We start from the raw sequence: 26,359 nt of genomic DNA, 5'->3' as shown, positions 1-26,359 counted from the left end.
TTGTTCTTCTATCTTAGTAGTGTTCAGAGATTTATCTTTTAGCTCACTAGTTCTGGCTTTGAAAGAGTATTTTTGAAGTTGTGTACCCAGTAGACTTCAATGCTCATGTTTCTGTCCAAGCACATGCATAATTTCCGTAATGAAAGATTGATGAGAAACCACTCCTTAAGATCTCCTGCCTCCAGAGAAAATGACGTGAAGTGATGGAGTGGCTGGGGACTTGAGATCCAGAGAGGGAAAGGGACTCTGTGCTGAGGACCATGGGGGGGTGGGGGTGGGGAGGCAGGCTTGCCGGGTATACCCTTTGGGGGTGGTGGTGATGATGCATGGACAGGATAGTAACTATGGCAATGAAACAATGTATGATAGAATGAATGTAAAACTTATGTTCTCCCATGTAAACTATCACACAATTCACAATAAAACATTTATTAAAAAATAAATACATAAATAAAAATTAAAATAAATAATCGTATTTCTAGAAATAACAACAACTAAAAAAGATCTCCTGCCTCCAATGCACAGGTGATACGTGTTCTGATGACACACGAGCAAACAAAGAAAACCAGTAAGTGTCACCGTGACTCACTACCAATTGAAAATCTAGAAGTAACATGTGTAGTAGGAGCTCTGGTAGCATAGTGGTGACGAGTCTGGCTGCTAGTCTCAAGATCAGCAGTTCGAAACTACCAGTGGCTCAGTGGGAGAACCGTGATACTTTCTGCTCCTGTAAAGATTTACCACCTTGGAAACCCTATACAGGGTCACTATGAGTTGGAACTGACTCCACAGCATGTAACCACCACCACCATTATTGAGAGAAGGAACCCTGGTGGCACAGTGGTTCAGCGCTTGGCTGCTAACTGAAGGGTCAGTGGTTCCAACCCACCAGCTGTGGCCCAGTTCTACCCTGTAGTGGCACTGTGAGTCAAAATCAAGCTACAGCCTGGGTTGGTTTTGGTTTAGTATATAAGATGTTTCCTTTCCTTCTTTCTGTATTCCCATAAAGAAAATAGGAAGAAAAGCTGGTTAGTGTGTGACAATCTAGGGACACTTTCCAGTTGGCCCAGAATCTTTTCAAGATACCTGGTTTTGAATTTGTTCCACTGACCTGTCCACTGAGATTTCCTAACTAGGCCAGTTTTCTCCACCAGCATTTAATGACCTTTCCATCCCCTTATACTTGATAGCAACAGAATTAGCACAGTTCAGCCGGGAGGCCGACTGATGAGCAGGCAGTGGTTAAACAAGATTGGGACCTAAGGCATTATGAACGACCGTAGTGGTGTGTACAGTCAGACTTTTTAACGCATGAGAAGAACCAGAACGTAGCACTTTCTTTTCCGTTTGTCTGGCCAGCTGCATGCCCACAGGCAGAGGATGAAGTTTCTATCCTGTTGGCAGTTAGAACCTTCCTTTAGTAGTTCACCTACTAAAATCGTTGCTTCCTTTAGTATTCAAATCTCAACTTTTATTTCTAATCCTTTATTAAATACCTTAGTAAACCCTTTTTAAAAAAAAAAAAAAATTAAGTTGCCATTGACTCACGATGGGCGCACGTGTGTCAGAGCAGAACTGTGCTCCGGAGGGCTTTCAGTGTCTGAGTTTTCAGAAGTGGATTACTAGGTCTTTCTCCGCATGGACTGAAATCACCAACCTTTTGGTTAGCAATCAAGCACTAACCAGGGACTGCAATAAGTATTAGGCTCAAAAACCCACTGCCAGCAAGTCAGTTCTGACACATAGTGGCCCTGCATATGGTTTCCAAGGCTGTCAATCTCTATGAGAGCAGAAAGCCTCATCTCACTTCCCTAGAGCTGATGGTAGATTTCAACTGCTGACCTTATGGTTAGCAGTTCAGTGCTTATCATACAGCACTATCAGGGCTTCTTAATAAAAACTTGGGTTGTTGTTTGGTGCTGTTGAGTTGATTCCAACTCATAGTAACCGTATGCTCAACAAAACAAACACTGCCTGGTCCTACACCATCCTCACAATGTTGTTAAGCTTAAGCCCATTGCTGCTGCCACTGTGCTAGTCCATTTCCTTGATATAATAGCATAATATAATAGAGTACTTGAAGTCCTGATGTGATGCTGTAGGATAAGCATTGGACCGCAAACCCACCGGCTACTGTCAAAAACCCTCTGTGGGGTCATGTAGGTCAGGAATGACTCTAAGGCACTTGGTAACAGCAGCAGTCACCATTCACCACCCTCTACCTTAAAAACCCTTTGCTTGTTTTTCGCAATCCTCTCTCTGAGTCTACCATACCTCCTTTACCAAACTGAATTCTCGATGTGTGTAGGTCAAGGTAAATAGAGTATCAGCCTAAATGCAAAGTTGCCTTGTGTTGAGACAGGTGTATGACTATTGCTGTAACTGTAGGCACAGCTGTTTGTGTTTATGGCTTATGCCTTCCATAAATCTAAATTTTAGCAAGACCTTTGAATGCCAGTGTAACATTCAAACCAGTGTGGTCTGGTTTGTTTCAGTCACGTGACCCATGAAGTGCCAGCAGAGGATTTTTCTCCTCGGGAGCCAAGAACTGTTGTTGTGAAGCAAGATGACAGGGGCTTCAGTTCAGCCACACCAGCATGGTCCCCACATGAACTGGAAAAGGAAGAGGAGAAAGAAGATGTTTCAGATCCTATGGACTTAACCCCTTGTAGTGCAACATACAGCAATTTAGGTAAGTGCAAATGTCATAGAAGTCGTATTTCAACTCTGCCTTTTATATACTAGACAAATGCTGGCTTTACCTGGAGGGATGCTTTTATTGCTCCATGGAGCAAACGTTGGAATTACAAATTTTTATTTACATCAGAAAAAAAAAAAAAAAAAAGCCCTGGTATTTTAAACATGTATTGAGTCCCTGCTACTATGAGCCCTGTACCATGTGCTAAAGGTGCTGACAGGGGGTCCATGCCTGGAGGCTCACCTAGAGAGGAGGAGTTGAACTTGTTATGATTTCAATCTACTATACATTCAGTGATAGAGATACACACAGGATTTGTTGATTTTGCACAGGGGAAGCATCAAAAGAAGACCTGAGCTATTTTAGCTGATTGACAAAGGGAAGGAAGAACATTACAACTAGAGGCAATAATATGAGCAAATGCCTAGAGATACAAAACAACTTGGTACATGTTGGTACTATGACCATTTTGCATTACTGAAATGTGAGCCAGAGAGTTAGACAAGATCCTGAGTTTCAGGTTAAAACCAGAGATTTCCTGCTATTTGTAGTAGTGGACCATCCACAAATTTTAAGCAGAGGAATAGCATGATTCGATTGGTGTTTTAGAACATCTATTCTGTCAGCTGCCATGCAGGGATAGATTAGAAGTGAAATGTAGTCAGTAGCAGAGTATCTGGTAGATCCTACTGCAGGGTCCTATAGAGGAATGAGAAAGGGAGGAATAAACTCATACAGTGAGATAGGAGACAGATTTGAGAGCTATTTAAAGGTAAAATACATAGCACTTGGTGTTTAGTTGGCTATGGATAGTGTGAGGAATTCATTATGTATCCCAGATTTCTGACATGAGGCAAACCCACTCAAGGATGTAAGATCCCTATCATTGGAGGAGAAATGATAGGAAAACTGCTCTGTGTACTTTTAGGCATTTCAATCATTACAACCCACATGCAGTTGAAAATGCATTCTGTAAGGAAAAGACTTCTAAGTTTTAGAACCTTACATAAAGTGGGAACGGGGCAAAGCATAGTACAGTTTACTCAAACAACCCTCAGTATACCATTTCTCAACTGTAATGGAATTGATAGTTATCAAACCACTTGATTAGTCTTTTCACATTTTACGAGGCATATTAAAAGTTGAAAAAAAAATGCTATTTACTTACTATATGCCCTCAGACAGTGTAATAAATCAGGAATTATATTTCAGACATTCTTAGTACACCAAAATTTCTTTCATGATGTCCACAATAAAATACACAGGAATTTTTACTAATTCCATGGTATCTTAGGCAGGCTCTTCTTTAAAATGCTTCACTAGTCAAATCCAGTGAAAGTTAATGATCTTATTTGTTTTCTCAGTTACATGGACTGTTAGGGGAAAAGGAAAAAAAGCATTACCTCCATAAATATCCCAACTGCTTCATGTATAGTCACTCATATAATCTTCACAACTTTACAGATTATTATGCCCATTTTTCAGATGAAGAAAGTGAAGCAAAGTTCCTCGCCCAAAGTTAGAGAGTCAGCAAGTCTTACTGAACCAAGATCGGAAGGAACCCAGTTGGTTTTAACTCCCAGACTGTAATGATCTTTCCCACTAAATTCGTATAAAACACTGAAGGGCTGCAACTATGTCTCCTTTTTTTTTTAAGTCATCCGCTTTCAGACACAAACTTGAAGACTGATTCTTAGATTAGGAATAGAGTGCGAAGATACTAGGCTATAGACGCCCTAATCAAAAATGTCGCTTTCTTTCTGCCAATTGCTTAACTATTCACAAAGTATGTGATGCACCTAAAATGTTGACTACTTCTCCTTAGTGTTTAAGCACCTATGTATTTCACTCCATAAAGTATGGAGTTTTTTTGCTTCCTTGGAAAGACTTTACTCCCTGAGTTAAATTACTAGCTGTGTGAGTTACTAGCTGTGTGAGTTGTAGCTAAGACAGTCCACATTGGTTCTGCTAACTTTTGTTTAGTTTCTGCTGTTGATGTTTTTCCTAATGGAACATTTATTTTTGGTGGCATTTAGACTTATCTTTTAGAATACTGTCAACAAAGCACTTGCAAAACTGCAATGTTAAACCCACCCCTGTCATTTTTTCTGTGATTTAAAGCTCTGCTGGCTAGATATACACACACACACACACATATACATATGTACATACACACACCCAAGAGGGCTTCAAAAATTTTGTGAAAAATGGAATTAAAAGATAATGGAATTTTCCCATGAACCTTTTGGAGCTCCATTATGTGTGTGTTACGGATTGAGAGAGAACAAAGCCTTTAAACATTCCAAAACTATTCCATAAAGACTACTTTGTTTCTTCCTTTGGGGCAGATGATGGACAGACAGAAGGAAGTGAGAAAGGAAAGTTCGAGGCTACCATCTTTTACTGTGGAGTTTACTTTTGACATTTGTATTGTAAAGTGAACTTAGGAAGCAGTATTGTTAAGTTGTTGTTAAGTGCCATCGAATTGATTCCAATCCATAGCGACCCAGTATAGGGTTTCCAAGGAGCACCTGGTGAGTTTGAACCGCTGACTTTGTGGTTCAAAATGGCCTTGCAGTCCTGCACTTACCCTACTGCACCACACCAGGACTCCTGGAAGCAGTAGAACATAGGAAAAAATACTGGTTTTTTGGTCAGACAGATTTAGGATCAAATCACCGCTGTGCCTCTGTCCCGCTGTGTAACTGGACATCAGTTATCTAAGGCCCCTGAGCTTCAGTTTCCTTATCTGAAACGAGAAAATAAGAACATCTACCCACAGGACTGAAGGCAGAAGAGTTCGGTACATAGAGGTGGTGGTGGTTATGTGTCGTGAAGTCAGTTCTGACTCGTTGCCCCCCTAGATGTGGTTTCTGAAGCTATAAATTGTTACAGGAGCAAAAAGCCTCATCTTTCTCCCTCGGAGCAACTGGTAAATTTGAACTACTGACCTTGCAGTTAGCAACCTAGCTTGTAATCCACTATGCTACCAGGGATCCTTGGTACATAGAAGTACTTGTTGTTGTGGTTGTTGAGTGCCATCGAGTTGATTCTGACCCATAGTGACCCTGTATAGGGTTTCCAAGGAGCAGCTGGTGAGTTTGAACTGCTGACCTTGCAATTCAAACAGCTTTGCAGTCTGGCCCATTAACGCACAGCGCCACACCAGGACTCCAGTGTAGAAGTGCTTAGTAATTGTGAATTTCCTGTATTTCTCCCCAAAGATATGTTAAATGTGCCAGCCAAAAAATATAGAAAAAAGTGAAAAGGATTAAAAATGTTAATTAAATGGAAGAACCAAAACAGCAAAATATAAATCAAAATAACTGTGGGCTGCCTGCACAGTTAGTGACTGAGCGTGTGACATGTTAAACAGGATACAGGACCCTCCCTCTAAGGTTGCTATCGGGACCACAGCATAGATGACAAATAGCAACGGAACTGTGGCAGGTCCAGTTCCCCAAGGTCTGCTAATTACAGCAAAACAAAGGGACACGCTATACAGTTTTAAAAGCTAGTAAATTTTGTTTAAAAACTCAGTTGAAATAGACCTTGATTGCCCTGCTTCAGAGTCTCCAACTTGACCTCCCCACTTAAGGCAGAGCCTCAGTTCTCCCCTGTGTGGGGACAACAAGAGCTCTTGTGACTCAGCCATTCTCACAAAACGCTGCTGCTGACTTCTGCAACCCAGACCTTTTTATTCTTACCTTGAAGAAGGTAACCCACTTTAATTTGCATGCCTTTTTTTTTCTTGTCTTTCATATAAATAAAGCAAACTTGTTTTTGTCGTTAAGTGCCTTCGAGTCATTTCTTACTCATAGTGACCCTGTATAGGGCCTGGACTTTAAAGGTTTGTGGGAGGAGAAAGCCTCATCTTTTTTCTGCAGAGCACCTGGCGGGCTTCCAACTACAAACCTTCTGGCTCTCAGTCCAGTGCTTATCATTTGAAGCCACCACGCTCCCCATTTTATTTTAGAGCTGTGCAGTATTTCAAGTGCTCATGAGCTACATCTGGCTAGTGGCTCCTGTATTGGAAAGCACAAATAAAGAACATTTCCATCATCACAGAAAGTGCTACTTAACAGCCTTGCTTCAGAGAATGAATTATTCGGGGGGTATGTGTTGTCACACAAAACTTATATTGGTCTTTATGCAAATTGACAAGTCCTTAAGAAGGTTTCTCCTGACAGAGTGATGATTCTACTCTGGGTGGTGGTGACAATGAAAAAGCAAAACAAACTCTGATCCTCCCCAAACTGCCATCCAAAATGATCTGCCAAAGAACTGATAGAGCGTTTTCTTAATCAGACCTTTAACATTTCCCCCCATGTTTCTTGTGTCTGTCTCAAACTGTCCAGGAAAAATAAACGATCACTGGTGTTTTATTTGGCATGTCTGACTACTTTATCAGCCTCCTAAAATCAGGAGCATGTAATGGCTTCTACTCTGTTGGAAATAAGTCAATGACTTTAGTTCTCCTTGACTCCCTTTGTAACGGAGTGCCCTGTACATTGCTTTTTTGAAAGACGTAGCAAGTCTGCATTGACTCAAGGATAGATTTTTGTTTTGTTCTTCGGTGTCCCTATGTCCCTACCACCTAGCATATTATCTAAAATACAGTAGGTCATTGGCACCTGTTTCAGTGAATGAGCCAAAAATCCATTTTCAGTTTGGCTTTAAGAGATTCCCAGGTTAGGTCAATCAGGTTATCTTCAGGAAGGCTCAGAGGGAAATTTTAGTTACAGTTCATAAGCACTATTAATCAGGTGACTTTTAAAAAAATTATTATTTGGGGTCTAACCCAGGGGCTTATTTTGTCCTCAAAAGAACTGTGCACATTTCTCATCTTACTATTAGTTATCTCCTCCAGACAGAGGTTTCTCTCTAGAGCTTCCTTTGGCAGTATTTGGATTCTCCGTGTTAAAAGGGATAGACATGTTATTAGCCTGCTGACCTTGATGTTGCAATTATGAAATAATTTCTTTAGAAACTTTCTAAAAAAAAATATTGTGAAGACTTCCGTGGGTCAGACATTATTCCATATACTACAAAGTTAGTAATTTGGACCCCCAAATTTAAGAATTCCAGGTTTTTAAGATTATCTGGATGGTTTTGTTTTTGTGTTCTAAATTAAGATTTGACAGCTTTGAACATTTGTTGTGCTTCCTAAAAATGTAATTATATCTATTTTAAAAGAAATTATAGACTTGGGTTCCTATTTTTTAAGCTAGCTGTCTTCACATTTAAAAACAGCTTCCTATATGTTGGAATTAGTTGACAGTAAAATATTCAAATTACTTAATTTATCCCAAATTAATCCTGTCTGGTGTTAAGAGAGGTTTCACTAAAGAGGCCCTGTGAAAATTGAGTCTGTTAGCTGATACACCACTGCAGACATTCTTTAAAATGGTCTGTGTGTATGTTTCAGACTAAGCCCAAAGTAGTCTTTGGTGATCAGCTTTGTGTTGTTGTTTGGCTTGAAGTTGATGTACCCTATGGTTTCCCAGTTGTTACAGACATTTGACTGTTGTGGAGCCCAGCACAAAGTAGATCAGCTCCCTTCCTCCTAAGCTGCAATGCCTGCCATCAAAGGAAAAGAGTGTGATAGGTGTTGGGTTCAGCCATTAACAAGGCTCATGCGATCTGTATTCATTAAGTGTCGTACTTATGACCCGATTTGGAGAAGTTCATCCTTCTTTTGCCCTCTCCCATTCTGTGCCTATTTTATTCATCTATATTACTTGTCATGAGCCTTAGGAAAAAATTAGGGGATGAAGATTTGAAATTTCAATTTAAATAGAAAGATAGGTTCTAGTTACTTGGGCTTTGCTACTTTCATTCATCCAGCACTTATTAGATGAGGTGCTAAGAATACTACTGCTGCCATCAAGGACTTACGATCCAGACGTAAGGCCAGACTAGGGGCTAGTTACTGTAATGCAGACATTCAAAGGTTTTGTGAGTGTCCACTGCCTGGAAGAATTTGGGAGAGGGTCACAAAGACTTGAAAGAAACAGAACTTGGAAAGAAGAAGAATAGTTGTTTGCCATGTAGAAAAGCAGGGGAGGGCATTCCAGGTAGAGGAAACTGTAGCTTTATAGGGAAATGAATGTGCAGTTAACTGCAGATAAACCATTCAAGGTGACTAGAGTACAGCATGAAAGGGGTTAGGGTAGGTAAGATGAGACAGAGGGAGAAAGCCAGGCCAGATCATAAATGGTATGCCTGCATCACAGTGTAGTTTTGACCTAGAGGGTAGTGCAGAGCCGCTGAAGAATTTTAAATAGGGGACATGATCAGGATTTTAAAAAAGATCTTTCTAGGAGCTATTATAGGACTTCTGGTGTGGTGCTGTGGATCAGCACTGGACTGTGAAGCACAAGGTCAGTAGTTCAAACCCACCAGCTGCCCTCAGAAACCCTATACAGGGTCACTATGAGTCGGAACCAACTTGATAGCACTTAACAAGGAGCTAACTATATAGGGGGTGACTGGAGGATGGGAGATTGTCTTGTTGGACTAAGGAGCTATTTATGATCATTAACATGTTGCTCCGGTGGTGGTGGTGTGTCGAGGAGTCAGTTTGGACTCATAGCAACCCCGCATAGGGTTTTTGAGACTGTAAATTTTCATGGGAGCAGAAATCCTCATCTTTTCTCCCGTGGAATGGCTGGTAGTTTCAAACTGCTGACCTTGAGGTTAGCAGCCTGCCTCATAACCACTACACTACCAGAGCTCCTTGTTGTTGTTAAGTGCTGTCGAGTCGGTTCCGACCCATAGCAACTCTGTATAGGGTTTCCAAGGAGAGGCTGATGAGCTTGAACCACCGACCTTGCGGTTCAAATGGCTTTGCAGTATGGCACATTGACCCACAGTACCACACCAGGACTCCTTGTTGTTGTTGTTAAGTGCCGTCAAGTCAATTCCAACCCATAGCGACCCTGTATAGGGTTTCCAAGGAGCAGCTGGTGAGCTTGAACCACCAACCTTGCAGTTCAAACAACTTTGCATTCTGACGCATTAGCGCATAGTGCCACGCCAGGACTCCTTAAGTGCCTTTAATTTCATAGCACCCTAAGACTATCATGACCACTAGGTCTTAAGCAAACATTGGCTGTGGTTTGGTCTTGGTGTGTCTTTAGTGATAGGGCTTTCTAGTAGGTAACTGTTGTGATTTTGTGTTGACAATATGCAATCTTTAAAACATCAATCTTTAGAGCTAATATTCTTATTTCCTTTCTATTTATTATCACACCAGTTTGGTAAGTTGACAGAGTCCCATATCAATCCTTTAACTTCCTGTTGTTGTCAAGTGCTGTCAAGTTAGTTCCAACTCATAACGACCCTGTACAAGGTTTCTGAAGAGCAGCTGGTGCATTTGAACCACCGACCTTGTTGATTCAAAGTGACCTTATGGTTCAGTGCATTATCCTGCAACATCATGCCAGAACTCCTTAAGGTGTTTTAAATACCTTTTTGGCTTCTTTGAAGTAGTGTCATAACTTCCTTCCTTTGAATCCCTCTTTCATTAATTTCTTTTCAGAACGTGATATAGGACCTTGTCTGTCAGCTGGAGCCCCGCCTCCCCCTACCCCCCGACCCCGGTCATTTTTTTTAATAAGGAGAAAATAAAGGGGTAGGATATAGAAACTCACAGAGAGGATGGTAGAGTTTCAGTATGATCTGAACAAATATATTTGTCAAATGAACTTTATTAGCTTATAGCAAAACAAGATCTAGAACACAATGTGTTGGTTTTTCCTTTCTGTTCAGAGAACTGGGATGCCACAAAAATGTAAAATATGTGATGTTATATCAGGCTTGCTGAAAGCTGAGCTTAGTGTCTGGTCCCAGAGGGCTGAGAGGAATGTCCAGGATCAAATGTTGGAAATAAGAACAGCCAAGATACTGAGCTTTTAAAACATTGGCCCAAATGATTGGAATTCAGTTAGGAGAGCTTGCCTCTCTTGGAGGAAAAAAAATTAAAAATACAAAACACTTTTAGACTTTGGAGAGTGGCCTGACCTACTTGCCTGGAATGCGGAATGCTTGTGGTTTCATTTGTAGCAAACGCTCCCGATTCCCATGTGGAAATATTTAGTTAAGCAACTCCTTCCCTCCCAGGTGCTCTTAACCTTAAGAAAAGCCACTCGGAATCATCTGTATTTCCCTGCCCCCTTGGCTGTCCATCTCAGTTTTGGAATGATGACCTAGAGTTCTGATTCTTCTCAGTACAGTAGCCATTTAAAGCATACACTTAAAACAGGTGCCTCATACTGGAGGTACTGAAGGAATGCTAAAAAAACAAAAACCTATGTATATGTGTGCACACATTTTGTTGCTATATATGACATTGAGTCATTTCCGACTTACAGCAACCCTGTAGCAAAGTTGGTGGTTTGAACTCACCAGCCACTCCTTGGAAACCCAACGGCACTTAACAGTATGAAAGAGGAGACCTGCCTCATAGGGTTTCCTAGGTTGTCGTTTCTCCAGATGGAGTCCTGATGTGACACTGTTGGATAAACACCAGGCAGCTAACTGCAAGGCTGCCACGTCAAACCCCCCCAGCTGCTCCTTAGAAACCCTACACAGGGTTGCTATGACTTGGAACCGGTTTGACGGCACTTTACAGCAACAATCTTTAAGGAGCACATCACCAAGTCTTTTCCCCTGTGGATTTGCTGGTGGGTTCAAACCTCCAACCTTTCAGTCAGCACCAGGGTTCTTTGTACAAATTATGAAAGACTAAAAATGCTATAGTAGAGCCAAAAGATACTAAGAAAACACAGAGGAAGTCGTGATGACTTCCAGTTTGGAGGTGGGAGAATGAAGAATAAAAAAGCCTTGAGTAGAAAAGATAAAATTGAAAGGGTTTTGAAAAAAGAGTAGAATCTCACCAAGTACAGTTAGTATGGAATAGCTCTGTCAAAATAAAACCATGGGGCATATTATGAGAACAGGAAGTGAGTGAGTTGTTCAGGTAAAAGGCTTGATGAGAAATCCTGATAAGACTGAGAGCCTTGACCAACTTTCTGAGGAGTTTGCACTTTATTCTGTAGGTGATTAAAAGCAGCATGATCAGCCATAAGCATTAAAGAGCTCCCAGTGGTAGTAAACTTTGTCTCACTTGCCGGGTCTGGGATAAGAAAAGAAAAAAGACCCAAAATCCGGTACTTTTGGAGTCTTCCTTGATTATTTTTGTTTGCTCTGACTTGGAGATGTACGTAGATGGTGGTAGCCCATTGAGGGTCTTGTAGAGCCCACATTGAAAGGAGCAAGAATAGGACCACGTTTACAGCTTTCTCTGCCAGTTAGTCAGTCATCATACATGTACTGATGTGCCGCTCACAGCCAGACTCTTTGCATGGTCTTGGATATGCAAATGAGGTGCCATCTCTGCCCTTCCTTGCACAAATTCATAGAGGGGATTCAGACAGTACACAAGTAAAGTTATAAGTGCTAAGAGAGAAATGTTCACTGAGGCCGCAATGAAGAAGAGGTCCATTTAAGAGGGTGGAGTAAGAAACACTCCCCAGAGGAGAGTTTTAGAGATGAGAGGGCAGAGAGCCATACCTGAAAGACAGGACCTTGTCAGAAAAGTCACAGAACATAAAAGCAACATGCAGTAGCCAGAATACTGGACACTGCAGGCAGTTTGGAGCAGGGGCTTGGGATGCAAGAGGAAATGCTGCAAGAGAATCAGGTAATGAAGCCCCAGGTTCCGGAAGGCTTGCTTGCTGTGATTGGAGATTGAGACTTGATCCTAAGGACACTGAAGGATTTTAAACAGAGGGGTGCCATAATCAGCTTTAGTGTGCGAAATAAGCCTCTCCAGTAGATAGTGCGGTGAGTGAGACAGTGATAGCATCATGGGACTGTCAGAGTAGTCAGACAAGGATGATAAGGCCCTGAGCTGGTACATTTCACTCTTTCCAACCTCCACCGTAACGCTTCATCTCGTAAAGGGCCAGGTCGACGACAGAATATGGTTTTCTCATTTTGACACACAGAGCATATTTCTGTTACCTTGTGAATAAACTATGACTCACACTTTATATTTACCAAGGAAAAATAGGACTGAGGCAGGTCTGGGAGGGAGGCCTCACCATCATTAGAAGAGTTTTGCCGAGTCTCTAGGTCCTTGGTGATGCCGAGGGCACAAAGGAATGAGCAGTTGTGACTGAAAACTGAATTTATGATGGTTTCTAAGAACACATTGTCCATTTGCTTTCTTGAGATATCATTTGCCTACCTTAAAATTCACCCTTTTAGAGTATGCTCTCCAGGGGCATTCAGTAGATTCACAGAGTTGTACAACCGTCACCATTATCTAATTCCAGGACATTTTCATCACCCCCAAAAGAAACTCATTAGCAGTCACTCCCCATTCTCTCCTCCTCCTAGCTCCTGGCAACTATTCATCTACAATTTGTCTTTTTTCTTTGTTTTTAATTGTGGTTTGGGTGACAGTTTCCAGAGCAAAATCATTTTCCATTCAACTATTAATGTGTGTTTTATTTTGTGACATTCGTTGCAATCCCTTCAATGTAATGGCATTCTTCCTTCTTCCTCCCAGGGTTCTCCTTCTCTATTCATCCTTCTTTCCTGCCCCTTCTTGCCGTGTGAACATGCTGCTCTTTTGATCTTGTATGGTTGATTGTTCTAAGGAATACATTCCACACAGTTGCTATTGTTCACTTTATTGGTCTAGCACTCCATTCTTTTTATTTTTAAAACTTTTTATTGTGACTTGAGTGAAGATTTACAGACAAGATCATCAGTTTGACATTCATCCACTTTGTTTCATCTCAATGATTGCAGTCACCTCCATGGAATGACAAGTTATCCCACTTCCTCCCTGGGCTTCCTAGTTCCAGTTCGCCCTCCTTCCCATCCCTTGGCAACTTTGTCCTTAGGTAAATAATGCCTTCTGGATTTTGAATGATTGATCATTCCATAACTGTTGTCCCCCATATAACAATCTACTGAGGGCTGAAGGGTGGTCCAGGGTCATAGTCTCAAGTTCCTCCAGTCTCTTTCTAATCAGTAAGCCCAGTCTTTTGTTGTTAACTTTGAGTTTTTCTCCATATTTTCTCCCACTCTAACTGAGACCTTTTAATGTGATCTCTTTCAGAGCATTAGTAACTGGACACCATCTAGTTCTGATCTCAGAGTCATGGTGTCTGATGTTCACCTGCTCTATGGGTCTATGGGACTAGTTGATTGCATTATCTTCAGTTTTCATTACTCATCTTTGTTCCACACATGGAGTAGTTGTCCCTTAGATGGCCACTCGTGAACTTTTAAGTTCTCAGATGCTACTCACCAAAATAGGTTATAGAATATGAACTATGTTATGCCACTTGACCATGTTATCCCCTAAGACTGTGGTCCTGAGACCCCGGGCTCAGCAACTCATTGCCTTAAGATGTTTGATAAAATCTAAGAAGTCGTCATCATTTTGCCCCCTGTATGCTCCACCATGGAGTCCTAGTGTGGTGCTGTAGGATATGCACTCCACTGCAAGGTCAGCAGTTCAAACTCACCAGTCGATCCTTGGAAACCCTATACAGGGTGCTGTGAGTCAGAACTGACTCAACAGCACTTAACATCATGCTCCACCACAAAATGGAAATACCCATGTACAAATATCCTCTTTCAAACCCTTGTGTTTATGTGGGCTGTATGTGTGCTACTGCAGTCCCCTGTTGTGTGAGGCAAGGAGAGAAAATGCACACACAAGAGAGAAGGAAAACAAACAAGCAAAAGCAGAAAAGTGTAAGGAAAAAAATAAAAGCAAGCAACAGCTAGAAAAAGAATGCAAAAGAGAAAAAGAGAAGGAAAAATAATTTATTTAACAGCAGAAGAGAAAATTAAAGAACACAATTATAGAGAGGAATAAGTAAAAGGAAAGAGACCAGAGAGTAGTAACAGAAAAGAGAACTAGAAAAGGACGCAGATACAGCAATTGGAAAACAGAAGTGAAAGTAAAGGTAAAAAGGATAGGTAATCAAGGGCAATCAAGTAAGGAGAAGAAGAGTAAACAAATAAAAACAAAGGAGAAAGCCAGGGCAGGTGCCAGACCCAGAGACAGGTACATTCTGGTGTCTTCTGTCAGCCAAGGACCTTACGTCATGCGTGGGCAAAGGATGAGATGGTAACATTCTAGACGCTAGACCAAGTTCCTGTACGGCTTGTTGTTGTTAAGTGCCAGAGAGTTGGTTCCAACTCACAGCAACCCTGTTTAGTATTTCCAAGGAGCAGCTAGTGAGCTTGAACCACCGACCTTATGGATCGAACTGACTTTGTGATCAAGTGCTTATCCTACAGCACCACACCAGGACTAGGTGTTATCTATTCTGAGCACCCAATCCAGAAGTAGTTGGTACAGGCTCCAAAGCTTCTGGGGGATCAGAGTATTTCTATCCCAGAGGTCAGCAGAGGGCAAGAGGTGTAGCTAGTCCAGGACTGGGCAGAATCAGTTGTGCAGGTTTGGAGCAGGGCTCATCTAACTCCAGGTGCCAGGGCTGGTACCCATAGCTCCCCACTCACTTTGATGTGGCTCACACCTGTGGTGCTCACTTCTGGGCAGTTCTGACCACCCAGAGAGCAAGAGCGTCACTGGGTGGTATACACAGTCAGGGGGCGGCTGGCCATGCCTTTGGACAGCAGGGGAGTATGGGGAACAAGAAAAAAAACTCACACCTTTATCTCCACAAGCCACTGGAATGTTTCTGCAATGCCAATATGCTAGTCTCTGAAGCCACTCACAAAGCTTAAGATGGTCGTACTATGTATGGTAGGCTGGCACACAGGTGTAGTCTGTCTACATTTTGGGGACATCTGCTCAGCTAGTAAACATTAGCTCTGTCCCTTCATCTGAAGCTCAGGGATCCGGGACTATCATCTGCATCGGTTTCAATTGGTTTTTCGTATCTGTGTTGTACAGGGTCTGTCTCTAGCCTTACTGCCCAGACCACTGTTTTATGGCTTCCCTCTACATTCGGTCTTCATAGAATGATCTAGTCTGGACTTTTCACGTAAATGTATTTATATAACATGTGGCCTTTTGTGTCTGCTTTTTTTCCAAAAAATCATGTTTTCAGAGTTCATCCAAGTCATAGATGTATCGGTACTTCATACCTTTTTATGACTAAATAATACTCCATTGTATGGCTATACTATTTTATTTATCCATTTATTGGTTGATGGACATTTGTTTCCATGTTTCAGCTATTATGAATTATTCTGTGAACAACATTCAGGGACAAGTTTCCATGAAAACATTGTTGTAGCTGTGTGTTGTCGAGTCGATTCTGACTCCTAGCCACCCTGTATATAAGGTTTCCAAGTGCCACACTGACACACATGCATGTTCTCTTAAGTATATACCTGTATTTATTACCTAAGAGTTAAGTTACTAGGTCATAACTCTGTAGTCCTGGTGTGGCACTGTGGGATAAGCACTGGACTGCTAATCACACGGTCGGCAGTTCAAGCCCACCAGCTGCTCCTTGGTGGAAATCCTACACAGCATTGTTATGAGTCAGAGCTGACTAGATGGCATTTAACACACACACACATGCTATCCCTGTGCTTAAATTTTTGAGAAACTCCCCAACTGTTTTTCAAAGTCGCTACACACTTTTACAGTCACACTAACAGTGAGAGAAGTGTGAATGACTACACGGCCTTACACACTTGTTACTGTCTTTTTTCATTTTAGTCATCCTGTTGTTAGGTTCTGTCGAGTCAATTTCTACTCATAGTGATAGAGTAGAACTGCCCCATAGGATTTTCTAGGCTGTCATCTTTAAAGGGGAGTCAGTCCTGGTGTCGCACTGTAGGATAAGCACTCAACCGCAAGGTTGGCGTGTCAAATTCACCATCCGGTCCTAAGAAAACCTTATACAGGGTTGCTGCGTCAGAACCAACTCAATGGCACTGTAACACCAATAATCAGCAATACGTGAGGGTTCCTATTTCTTTCCATCTTCTCCAAAACTTGTTATTTTCAGTTTGTCTGGTAGTAGTAATTTTCCTAATAATGTGTGGGAAATGGTATCTAATTGTAGTTTCGATTTGCATTTCCCTGATGCCATTGAGTGTCCTTTCATGTACTTTGGAGAAATGCCTATTCCAAGTCCTTTGCCCATTTTTAAATTGAGTTGTTTTTATTTTTGTTGCTACCTTATTTTTTCTGATGGTATTATAAGTGCAATTCTTTTCTTAATTATAATTATGCATTGTTCAGCGCTAATGTAGAGAAATAAAATAGACTTTTGTATATTGTCTTCTAGCCAGTGACCTTGTCAAACTGGATATTAGTTGAATAGATTTTGTTGATTCCTTAGGATTTTCTAGGTACAAGATTATGTCATCTGTGAAGTGCTGTGAAGTTGATGACAATTGATGGTATCCCCCTGTGTGCAGAACAGAACTGATCCACAGGGTTTGCAGAAGTAGATCACCAGGCTCATCTTCCAAGCTGCCTCTGAGAGGGCTCACAATGTCAACTTCTCAGCTAGTAGTCAAGTGCTTAACTGGGTATATCACGAGGAACTCCTTTATACATCTATGAATACTGGTAGACTGGAAAGGAAAAAATAAAATGGTCACTGTTCACAGAAATAAAGCTACCTTTTTTCCCTAATTACCCTAGCTAGAGCCTCTTATACAATGTAGAGTAGAAGCGTCAAGAGCAGAAACTTGTCTTGTGTCTGTCTTAAGGTGAAATAGCCAGTCTTACCATTAAGTATAAGGAACTCTGGTGGTGTAGTGGTTATGAATCGGGCTGCTAATGTCAGGGTCAGCAGTTCAAAACTATCAGCGGTTACAAGGGAGAAAGATAAGGCTTTCTGCTCCCGTAAAGATTTACAACCTCAGAAACCCTATGTAGGGTCGCTATGAGTTGGAACCAACTCCACGGCACACACCACCACCACCACCACCACCACCACGTTAAGCATGAAATATGATAGAATTCACCTGTAAACCCATCTGGCGCTAGCTTTGTCTTTGTAGGAAGTTTTTAAATTATTCATTCAATCTTTCCCTGTTATAACTATTGTGAAAAATATACAGTTTTCACACTTTTTCTCTTTCAGTCCTAAATGTCTTTCCTTTGTCTTTCAAGAAATATTTACTGAGCATCAGTTATATCCAGGCCCTGTTCTCGGCACAGAGGATAGAACATTGAATAAAAGTCCTAGCCCTCGTGGAGCTCAGCATTCTCATTTTTTCTCTCTCACGCTCTCCCTATATATTTTTGTTTCTATTTAATACAGCCCTATGCCTTGTAAAATATTGCTACGTGTGTTTGGTGGAGAAAGGAAGCCCTTCAGTTTGCTGTATATAATGTCACAGTTTGAAAGAGCTCTTAGGTATTCTTGAGGATAGTTGTGTGCATTGGAAACAACATATTATTATCATTACAATCACAGCCTTTATGAGTACTTACCCTTGGAATGAGTACAAGGACTTGACATTAACAAACAAACCACTGCCTCCGTTCATCACCCTACTTGGGATCAGCCAGTCTATCTGATCATCTGCAGGAACATTATGCTCTTAATGCTGTGATATTGAGTGGTGACCTCATTGTAACAGCATGAATAATTTTTAAAGCTGTTATAAAAGTTTCATGGTCTATTTCTATATCTTTAAAAAAATAACGTCCCCTCCCCATTGTACAGTAAGCCTAAAGGTGTCATTGAACACACACAATTGTGTTTTATATTCTTCTAAGCATAAATCTAGAAAGTAAGCACAGATGATTAGTTAAAAGGCTGTTTCAGATTTCAAAAGTAGCATCTATCAAAGCGTCCTGGTGCGGTGCTATGGGATAAGCAGTAGGCCATAAGTTGGTTTGAATCACAAGGTCAGTGCTTCAAACTTCACCAGTCGTTCCTTGGAAACCCTATACGTGGTGGCTATGAGTCATAACCGACTTGACGGCACTTAACAACAACAACAAAAACAAATAAAATAGAGTTACGGAAGAGTTTGTGAATGACCATTTGGAACAGCAGTTGTTACTGTTCACATACATACACTGTTTTTCTTACCACAATCATAGGAACCTTATACACAGACCAGTTTAAGCAGTGCTAGAATCCATCTCTGTGGTACAATTTGAAAGGAAAAAGCATGGCATACAAACTTGTATTTAAATGCACTGGCTCAAAAGTGACAAGTACTATATACAATACAGTGTAATTTTGGACAAAGTGAAAAGAACAGAACAGTGTCTGCTGAGCACCAGTCTAGAGTCCCATTGCTCGTTTCAATTCTGTCTATGTTAATACCCCCAGGTATTTTCTTATTCCACAGATACTCTTAATTCTACTCTGTGATCTATGTAACTATGTGAGTGCCATTCCGAATATATCAGTGTGATAAACACAGACCTCTGTGGGGCTAGCCCGGGGAATCTGGATCCCTTTTTAAAACCAAAGCTTATCACCCAAACAAGCCGCCTGCTCTGTGATTCAGTTGCTGAGTCAGTACTTACATCTGCTGCTCCACCAAGTGTTGGGCTCCGACGTTCAGTGTTTAAGTATTTGTTCTTTTCCCATTTTGAGTTAACTTCTTATATTTCCATGACCACATCACTTTTTTCTGCTCGGGTTTCAATTATGTAACAAGAAAGAAAACTAAATTATTTTTCCTTTCTCCCCCCCACCACCTTTTTTTTTTTTTTTTTAACAATACAGGGCGATCTCGAGCAACCATGATACCTCCCAAGCATCCGCGGCAAGCAAAGGGAGCTTTGGACGATGCCATTACCTTTGGGGGTAAAGCAGACCAAGAAATACCTGTTGCTTCCCAACCCACACCACCTCCACTGCCAAAGAAAACAATCATAAGAGCCAACACAGAGCCAATCTCCAAAGACCTCCAAAAATCCCTAGAAAATAGTCTTTGTGTCATGGCTAATCCCACCTATGATATCGACCCCAACTGGGATGCCAGCAGTGCTGGCTCTTCTGTCAGCTATGAACTCAAGGGACTGGACATTGAGTCTTGTGACTCCTTAGAAAGACCTTCGCACAAGGACAGACCTGTCCCCTCAGCAGCCAACAGCATCTCCAGCTTAACCACTCTCAGTGTTAAAGACAGATTTTCCAACAGCATGGAGTCCCTGTCTAGCCGGCGTACCCCTTGCAGACAGGGCCGAAGCATCCAGAAGTCACAGAGACAAGCACTTTATCGAGGACTTGAAAATCGGGAGGAAGCAGTGGGTAAAATCCGGAGTCTCTATACCGACGCCTTGAAGAAACTGACTATTAAATGTGAAGACCTCTTCATGGCTGGACAGAAAGACCAACTCCGTTTTGGGGTTGACAGCTGGTCAGACTTCAGGCTAACGAGCGACAAGCCATGTTGTGAGGCAGGTGACGCCGTTTACTACACAGCTTCATATGCAAAAGATCCACTTAACAACTATGCCGTCAAGGTAAGAAAATGTTACACATCTGATTTTAATCTTAATCAGCACACTGGTCATTGGGCTGGGTCTGTTTTTCTTTCCTCCTTTCTCTCCTCTATTCAGCAAAAAGGTTTTGAGCGTCTACCTTACACCAGATACTGTAATAATCAAGGGCCTTATTATCTGGAAGAGAAAACATATACGTGGTGGTGGTGGTTATGTGCTGTAGGGTCAGTTTTGACACATAACAACCCTGCATAGGGGTTCTGAGGCTGTATGTACATCTTTACGGGAGCAGAAAACCTCATCTTTCTCCCACAAAACAGCTGGTAGTTTCCAACTGCTGACCTTGTGGTTAGCAGCCCAATTCATAACCACTACACTACCAGAGCTCCTTATACTGAATATTAAGTTAGAGATAAACAGAATTCTGTGGGAGCTTGGAAGGACCTTAACCTATACTCTGGTTGTTGATGTTGTTGTTGGTAAGTGCCGTCAAGTCAGTTCTGACCCATAGCGACCCTGTATTGGGTTTCCAAGGAGCAGTGGTGAACTTGAACCACCAACCTTGATGTTCAGATGACTTTGCAGTCTGGCGCTTTAACCCACAGCCCCACACCAGGACTCTCCTAGGAATCAGATAAGTCTAAAAATAGGTCATTCTTGAGCTGCAAGTCTTTTCAAAGGCTAGCTATAAAAATGAGAAGGACCATCAAGGGAAAAGAGCACAAGTGGAATGCGGGACCCGATCCAGAGAAGCAGTGACACCAGAGACAGAGGCAGAGATGAGAACTCTGGACTCATGGACAGAGAGGGACTGGGTCCTGGAGGCCAGGAGGCAGGCTTGCAGAAGAAACCCTTTGGTTGTTTAAAGTATTATGTATTCCTTAGTGTTTCTGTATACTACACCATCCCCCCCCACCCCCCAAAAAAACAGGGAATGGAAGCAAATACTGTTGAGTGATGATGCACAGACGAGATTGTAATCATTGCAATGAACAATGGTGTAAAGCCGATGTTCTCCCACGTAAACTGTCACTCAGTTCACAATAAAAACTTAACAACAACAAAAAAGCATTAGCAGAAGTTGTGTTATTGGTTATGTGCTGTGGAGTTGGTTCCAACTCACAGCGACCCTGCACAGGGTTTCCGAGGCTATAAATCTTTATGGGAGCAGAAAGCCTCATCTTTCTCCCGTGGAACAGCTGGTAATTTCGAACTGCTGACCTTACAGTTCGTAGCCCGATTCGTAACCACTATGCTATTAGCAGAAGAGGAAAAAACAAAACAAAATGAGAAGGTTAGCAGTTCAAAACTACCAGTTGACTTGACGGCACTTATCAACACTGTGCCTTCTTGGACTCCTGGTATGATGCTTTAGGATCAGCACTAGACTGTAAACCACAAGGACGGCAGCTCAAACCTCCCAGCTGCTCCTTGGAATCCCTACACAGGTTCGTTATAAGTAGGAATTGACTCAACAGCCCTTAAAAATAAAAATGTACATTCCACTCTGTGTTTCTGTCTTTATTCTCTACCAAGTAAAGACCCTTGTCTACTCCTGCTAACTTACTCTGCTTCCTGGAGAAACATTTTTATAAAGATAACTAGTATTTGTCGACGTACGCAGACCTTTACATGGTGGTGGTGGTGGTCATGTGCTGTGGAGTCAGTTCCATCTCATAGCGACCCTGCATAGGGTTTCCAAGGCTGTAAATCTTTACGGAAGCAGAAAGCCTCATCTTTTCCTCAGGAAACTCCTGATAGTTTCGAACTGCTGACTATGAGGTTAGCAGCCCAACTTGTAACCACTATGTTACCAGAGCTCCTTAGACCTTTAATACATTATATAAATATCACACCAACTTTATGTGATTAAAATCTTTTTGTCCATATAACAGATAAGGAAAATGAAGCTCAGGGTGGAGAAGTAATTTCCGTAAGATTGCACAGCTACCAAGTAGTAGAACTGGATTTAAACCCAGTTCTCTCAGGCTCTGCCGGCAACACTTTGTCCATCATTCCACTTAGTATTTCCTGTGCATTGCCACAGGGACAGCACTTCATTGAGTACTTGAGAATCGGGAGATACCAGGCAATCCACTGCTTCAAGAGTAACAATTATGCTCACTATAACAGCAAACAACAAAGAAAGAGCTGGGTTCAAATTCTAACCCTCATTGTTGTTGTTGTTAAGTGCTGTCAAGTTGGTTCTGATTCAGAGCAACCCTGTATAGGGTTTCCAAGGAGGCTGGTGAGTTTACACTGTCCACCTGGTGATTTGCAGTCCAGTGCTGATCCCCCAGCACCATACCAGGAGTCCTGCCATAAGTTGCTTCTCTTCAATGTCCTCAGTCATAAGAAGGGATAATAATGGTACCATTCCCACGGGGCTGTTGGCTGGCTAAAGGATAACAAAGCGTAAATGTTCCCAGCACTGTGCCCTGGTAAATGCTCATTTTTTTTCACTACCCTGGGTCACTTTAGGCGAGTAACAACCCTTGAGCCTCAATTTCCTCTTCTTTCAGATGGTTATGATGATAATCCATCAACTTTATAGGAGTGAGCTGAGGCTCTGCTGAGCTACTACATGGGAAAGGGTTTTGGAAAACAAAAAAAGCTCTGTGTAAGCGAATGTTCTCCATTCCCATAGTGTCTTTTTACTGATTCTATTCACTGGTTTAAAGCCAATTAACATATCTAAATGACTTTCCGTGTTAATTTGGCTTGGAAAGACCAGATGGTGTTTTAGTAAATTAATGGATAAGGTAAAAGATTGGCCTGTACCTGTTTGTCAAGACAGAATATATGTTTGGGCCAGACCTTCAGCTGCTCTCTGCAGTTGTAGTACCTCTGCCACATGACTATATGGTGGCACCAGCAAAGTGACCTCATGCTCTAGCCTGTACTTTTTAAATTAAACTGAGGAGTAAACTGCAGAGAGGGGATCCCGATTCGGAGTTAATACATAACTATCGACTCTGAAACAATATTGTGAGATTGTGTGTAGCACTCAAGAGCTGTTCTGTCAATTGGGGTTATGATGCCTCATCTATCTTGAATCTTTATTGCTACAAGATCACCAGTGCAGGATGAGTACCTATTTCAGAAAGGGGCATTGAACTATCTGTTCTTTCAAAACAATTGAGAAGTAAGGCTTGACTAACTTTATGTATTATTGCCTTGCAATCTTGTCTCTCTCCCAAATCAATGGCCTAGTATTGATTTCTTTGCTTATAATGATGCGAAAGCAATCTCCAAAGAACAGGTAGCAAGTGGTTATATACTAGGAGTTGTTGGCAGGTTTGGGAAAGGATGTTTTTACACTAAATGCTGAATATAAATGTCTCTGTGAAGACCCTCTGGGCATTTCCAGAAGTACCCAAGTGATTGTACAATCTTCGAGGGATAGGTAAACTACTAGGACATTGTGAACCTTACCTTTGCAGAGATAAGCAAGAGACCCGCAGTTGGCCCACAAAACTCCCCTTTTTACTGCCTTCTTAAACTACTTCGTCCCATACTGTTGGAATCTGGAGTAAGCTAATAGTTGGGATGCTGTGGCGCTGTGAGTTAATGCTCTGGACTGAAAGTTGGTTTGAACCACAAGCTCACCAACTACTCCTCAGAAACCCTATACAGGGTCGCTGTGGGTCAGAACAGATTCAGCAGCATTTTCAACAACAACAATACAGTGGCTAAAGCATACTGCCACTAACCAAAAAGGTGTGTGGTTTGAACCCGCTAGTGGCTTTGTGGGAGAAAGATGCGGCAGTCTACCTCCATGAAGTTACAGCCTGGGGACACTCGACAGTAGTTATCTGTTGCTGTGAGTTACAGTTGACTCATTGGCATTGGGGTTTAGTGTGGGTTTTAACAAGATGTTAAGGGAGTCCTGGTGGCACAGTGGTTAAAGAGCCTGGCTGGTAAACGAAAGTTAGTGGTTTGAGCCTACCAGCTTCTCAGGAGAAAGATGTGACAGTCCACTTCTGCATAAGTTTGTTGTTGATACGTTGTTTCCGACTAATAGCAACCTTGTATAGAGTTTCTAAAGAGCGACTGGTGGGTTTGAACCACTGACCCTGTGGTACCAGTCCAGTGCTTATCCTGCAGTGCCACACCAGGCTTCCGAACCCATAAAGGTTTACAGCCTTGGAAATACAGTGGGGCAGTTCTGCTCTGTCCAGTAGGGTCCCTATGAGTCAGAATCCACTCGACAGAAGTGGGTAGATGACAGGTGTGACTTTCCCCTGGAGAGACAAAAAGGTCTTTAAAATGTTACAAAACAAGATCAGTGCTCCAGTTGTTGTTAGGTGCCATCTAGTTGGTTCCACCTTACAGCAATCCTACTCACAACAGACGGAAACACTGCCCGGTCCCACACCGTCCTCATAATCCTTGTTAAGCCTCAGTCCATTGCTGCTGCACTGTGCCAATCCATCTCATTGGGGGTCTCTCTCTTTTTCTCTGACCCTCCACTTTTCCAAGCATGATGTCCCTCACCAGTGACTGGTTCCTCTAGATAATATGTCTGAAGTATGAGAGACAAAGTTTTGCCACTCTGGCTTCCAAGGAGCACTTTGGCTGTACTTTGTTCAGTATAGATTGGTTCATTCTTCTGACAATCCATGGTACTTTTAATATTCTTCTCCAACAGAGTAACTAAATGCATCAGTTTCTCTTGTTTCTCTTATGGTCTCCCTTATGCGTTGTCCAGTTTTCACATACATACGAGGCTACTGAAAATACTATGGCTTAGGTTAGGCACACTTCAGGCCTTGGACTGATATCTTTGCTCTTAAACACTTTAAAGAGGTCTTGTGCGGCAGATTTAACTCATGCAATATATCATTTGACTTGACTATTACTTCCATGAGTATTGATAGTGGATCCAAGCAAAATGAAGTCTTTGACAACTTCAGTCTTTTCACTACTTACCATGATGTTATTCACTGATCCGGTGGTGAGGATTTTTTTTCTTTACGTATTTTAAGTCCTCTTTACTAACAGCAAGCAAGGTTTTATCATCTACATATCAGAGGTTGTTAATGAGTCTTCCTCCTACCCTGATGCTACCTTCTCTTTCATATAATCCAGCTTCTCGACTTTGCTCAGTGTGCAGATTGAATATGTATGGTGAAAGAATACAACCCTGACGTACATCATTCCTTATCTTAAATCATTCAGTGTCACCTTAAAGAGCTCTGGTAGTAGTTACAAATCAGGCTGCTAACCTCAAGGTCATTGGTTCGAAACTACCAGTGATTCCACGGGAGAAAGATGAAGCGTTCTGCTCACATAAGATTTACAACCTTAGAAACCCTGTGCAGGGTTGCTTAGTCGGAACCTACTCCATGGCATACCACCATCACCACCAGAGTCCCCTTGTTCTATTCAAACAATTGCCTTTTGGTATATGTATAGGTTCCTCATGAGTGCAATTAAGTGTTTCGAAAAATTCATTTTCTACAATGTTGTCCATTGCTTGTCATGATCCACACAGTCAAAGGCCTTTGCATAGTCAATAAATCACAGGTAAACCTCTTTATGGAATTCAGTGCTTTCAGCCAAGATCCATCTCATCTCTAGTTCCACATCCTCATCTAAATCTAGCTTGAACCTCTGGCAGTTCCATGTCCATGTCCTGTTGCAGCACATTGAATTATCTTTAGCAAAAGTTTACTTGTATTAGTGATACTGTCTGATGATTTCTGCATTTTATTGGCTCACGTCTCTGGAATGGGCATAAATATGGATTTCTTCCAAGCTGTTGGCCAGGTAGTTGTCTTCCAAATTTCTTGGTATAGATGAGTAAGTGCCTCAAGTGCTGCATCAATTTGTTGAAAATTTTCCATTCGTATTCCATCAATTCCTGGAGCTTGTCTTTCACCAATGCCTTCAGTACACCATGGACTTCATCCTTGCATACCATTGGCTTGTGATCATACATAATCTCTTGAAATAGTTGAACATCGACCATTTCTTTTTGGTACAGTAACTGTGTATTCCTTCCATGTTCTTTTGATGCTTTCTGCATCATTCAGTATTTTGCCCATTGTTGTTATTGTTGTTAAGTGCTCTCAAGTCAGTTCCAACTCATAGCAACTCTGTAGGGTTTCCGAGAAGCAGCTGATGGATTTGAACTGCTGACCTTGTGGTTCACAGTCCAGTGTTGATTCTACAGCACCACACCAGGAGTCCATTTTGCCCTTGTTGTTGTTGTTGTT

The 26,359-nt window shown here is 41.8% G+C and overlaps 1 protein-coding gene across 1 annotated transcript in view; it reads left to right on the top strand.

The window, feature by feature from the left end:
* Positions 1-26,359, top strand: part of PEAK1 (pseudopodium-enriched atypical kinase 1) — an 83,095-nt gene that overhangs the window by 36,620 nt on the left and 20,116 nt on the right. Inside the window, exons 2-3 of the mRNA XM_006866462.1 lie at positions 2,496-2,692; positions 19,417-20,159. Coding sequence (XP_006866524.1) covers positions 2,496-2,692; positions 19,417-20,159 — 940 coding nt within the window. The remainder of the gene's footprint in view (positions 1-2,495; positions 2,693-19,416; positions 20,160-26,359) is intronic.

Source organism: Chrysochloris asiatica, unplaced genomic scaffold (assembly GCF_000296735.1).
Source record: "Chrysochloris asiatica unplaced genomic scaffold, ChrAsi1.0 scaffold00092, whole genome shotgun sequence".
NCBI classification, from domain to species: Eukaryota; Metazoa; Chordata; class Mammalia; order Afrosoricida; family Chrysochloridae; genus Chrysochloris; species Chrysochloris asiatica.
Note: the sequence above shows the minus strand (reverse complement) of the source record. Positions and strands in the feature narration are given on the sequence as shown.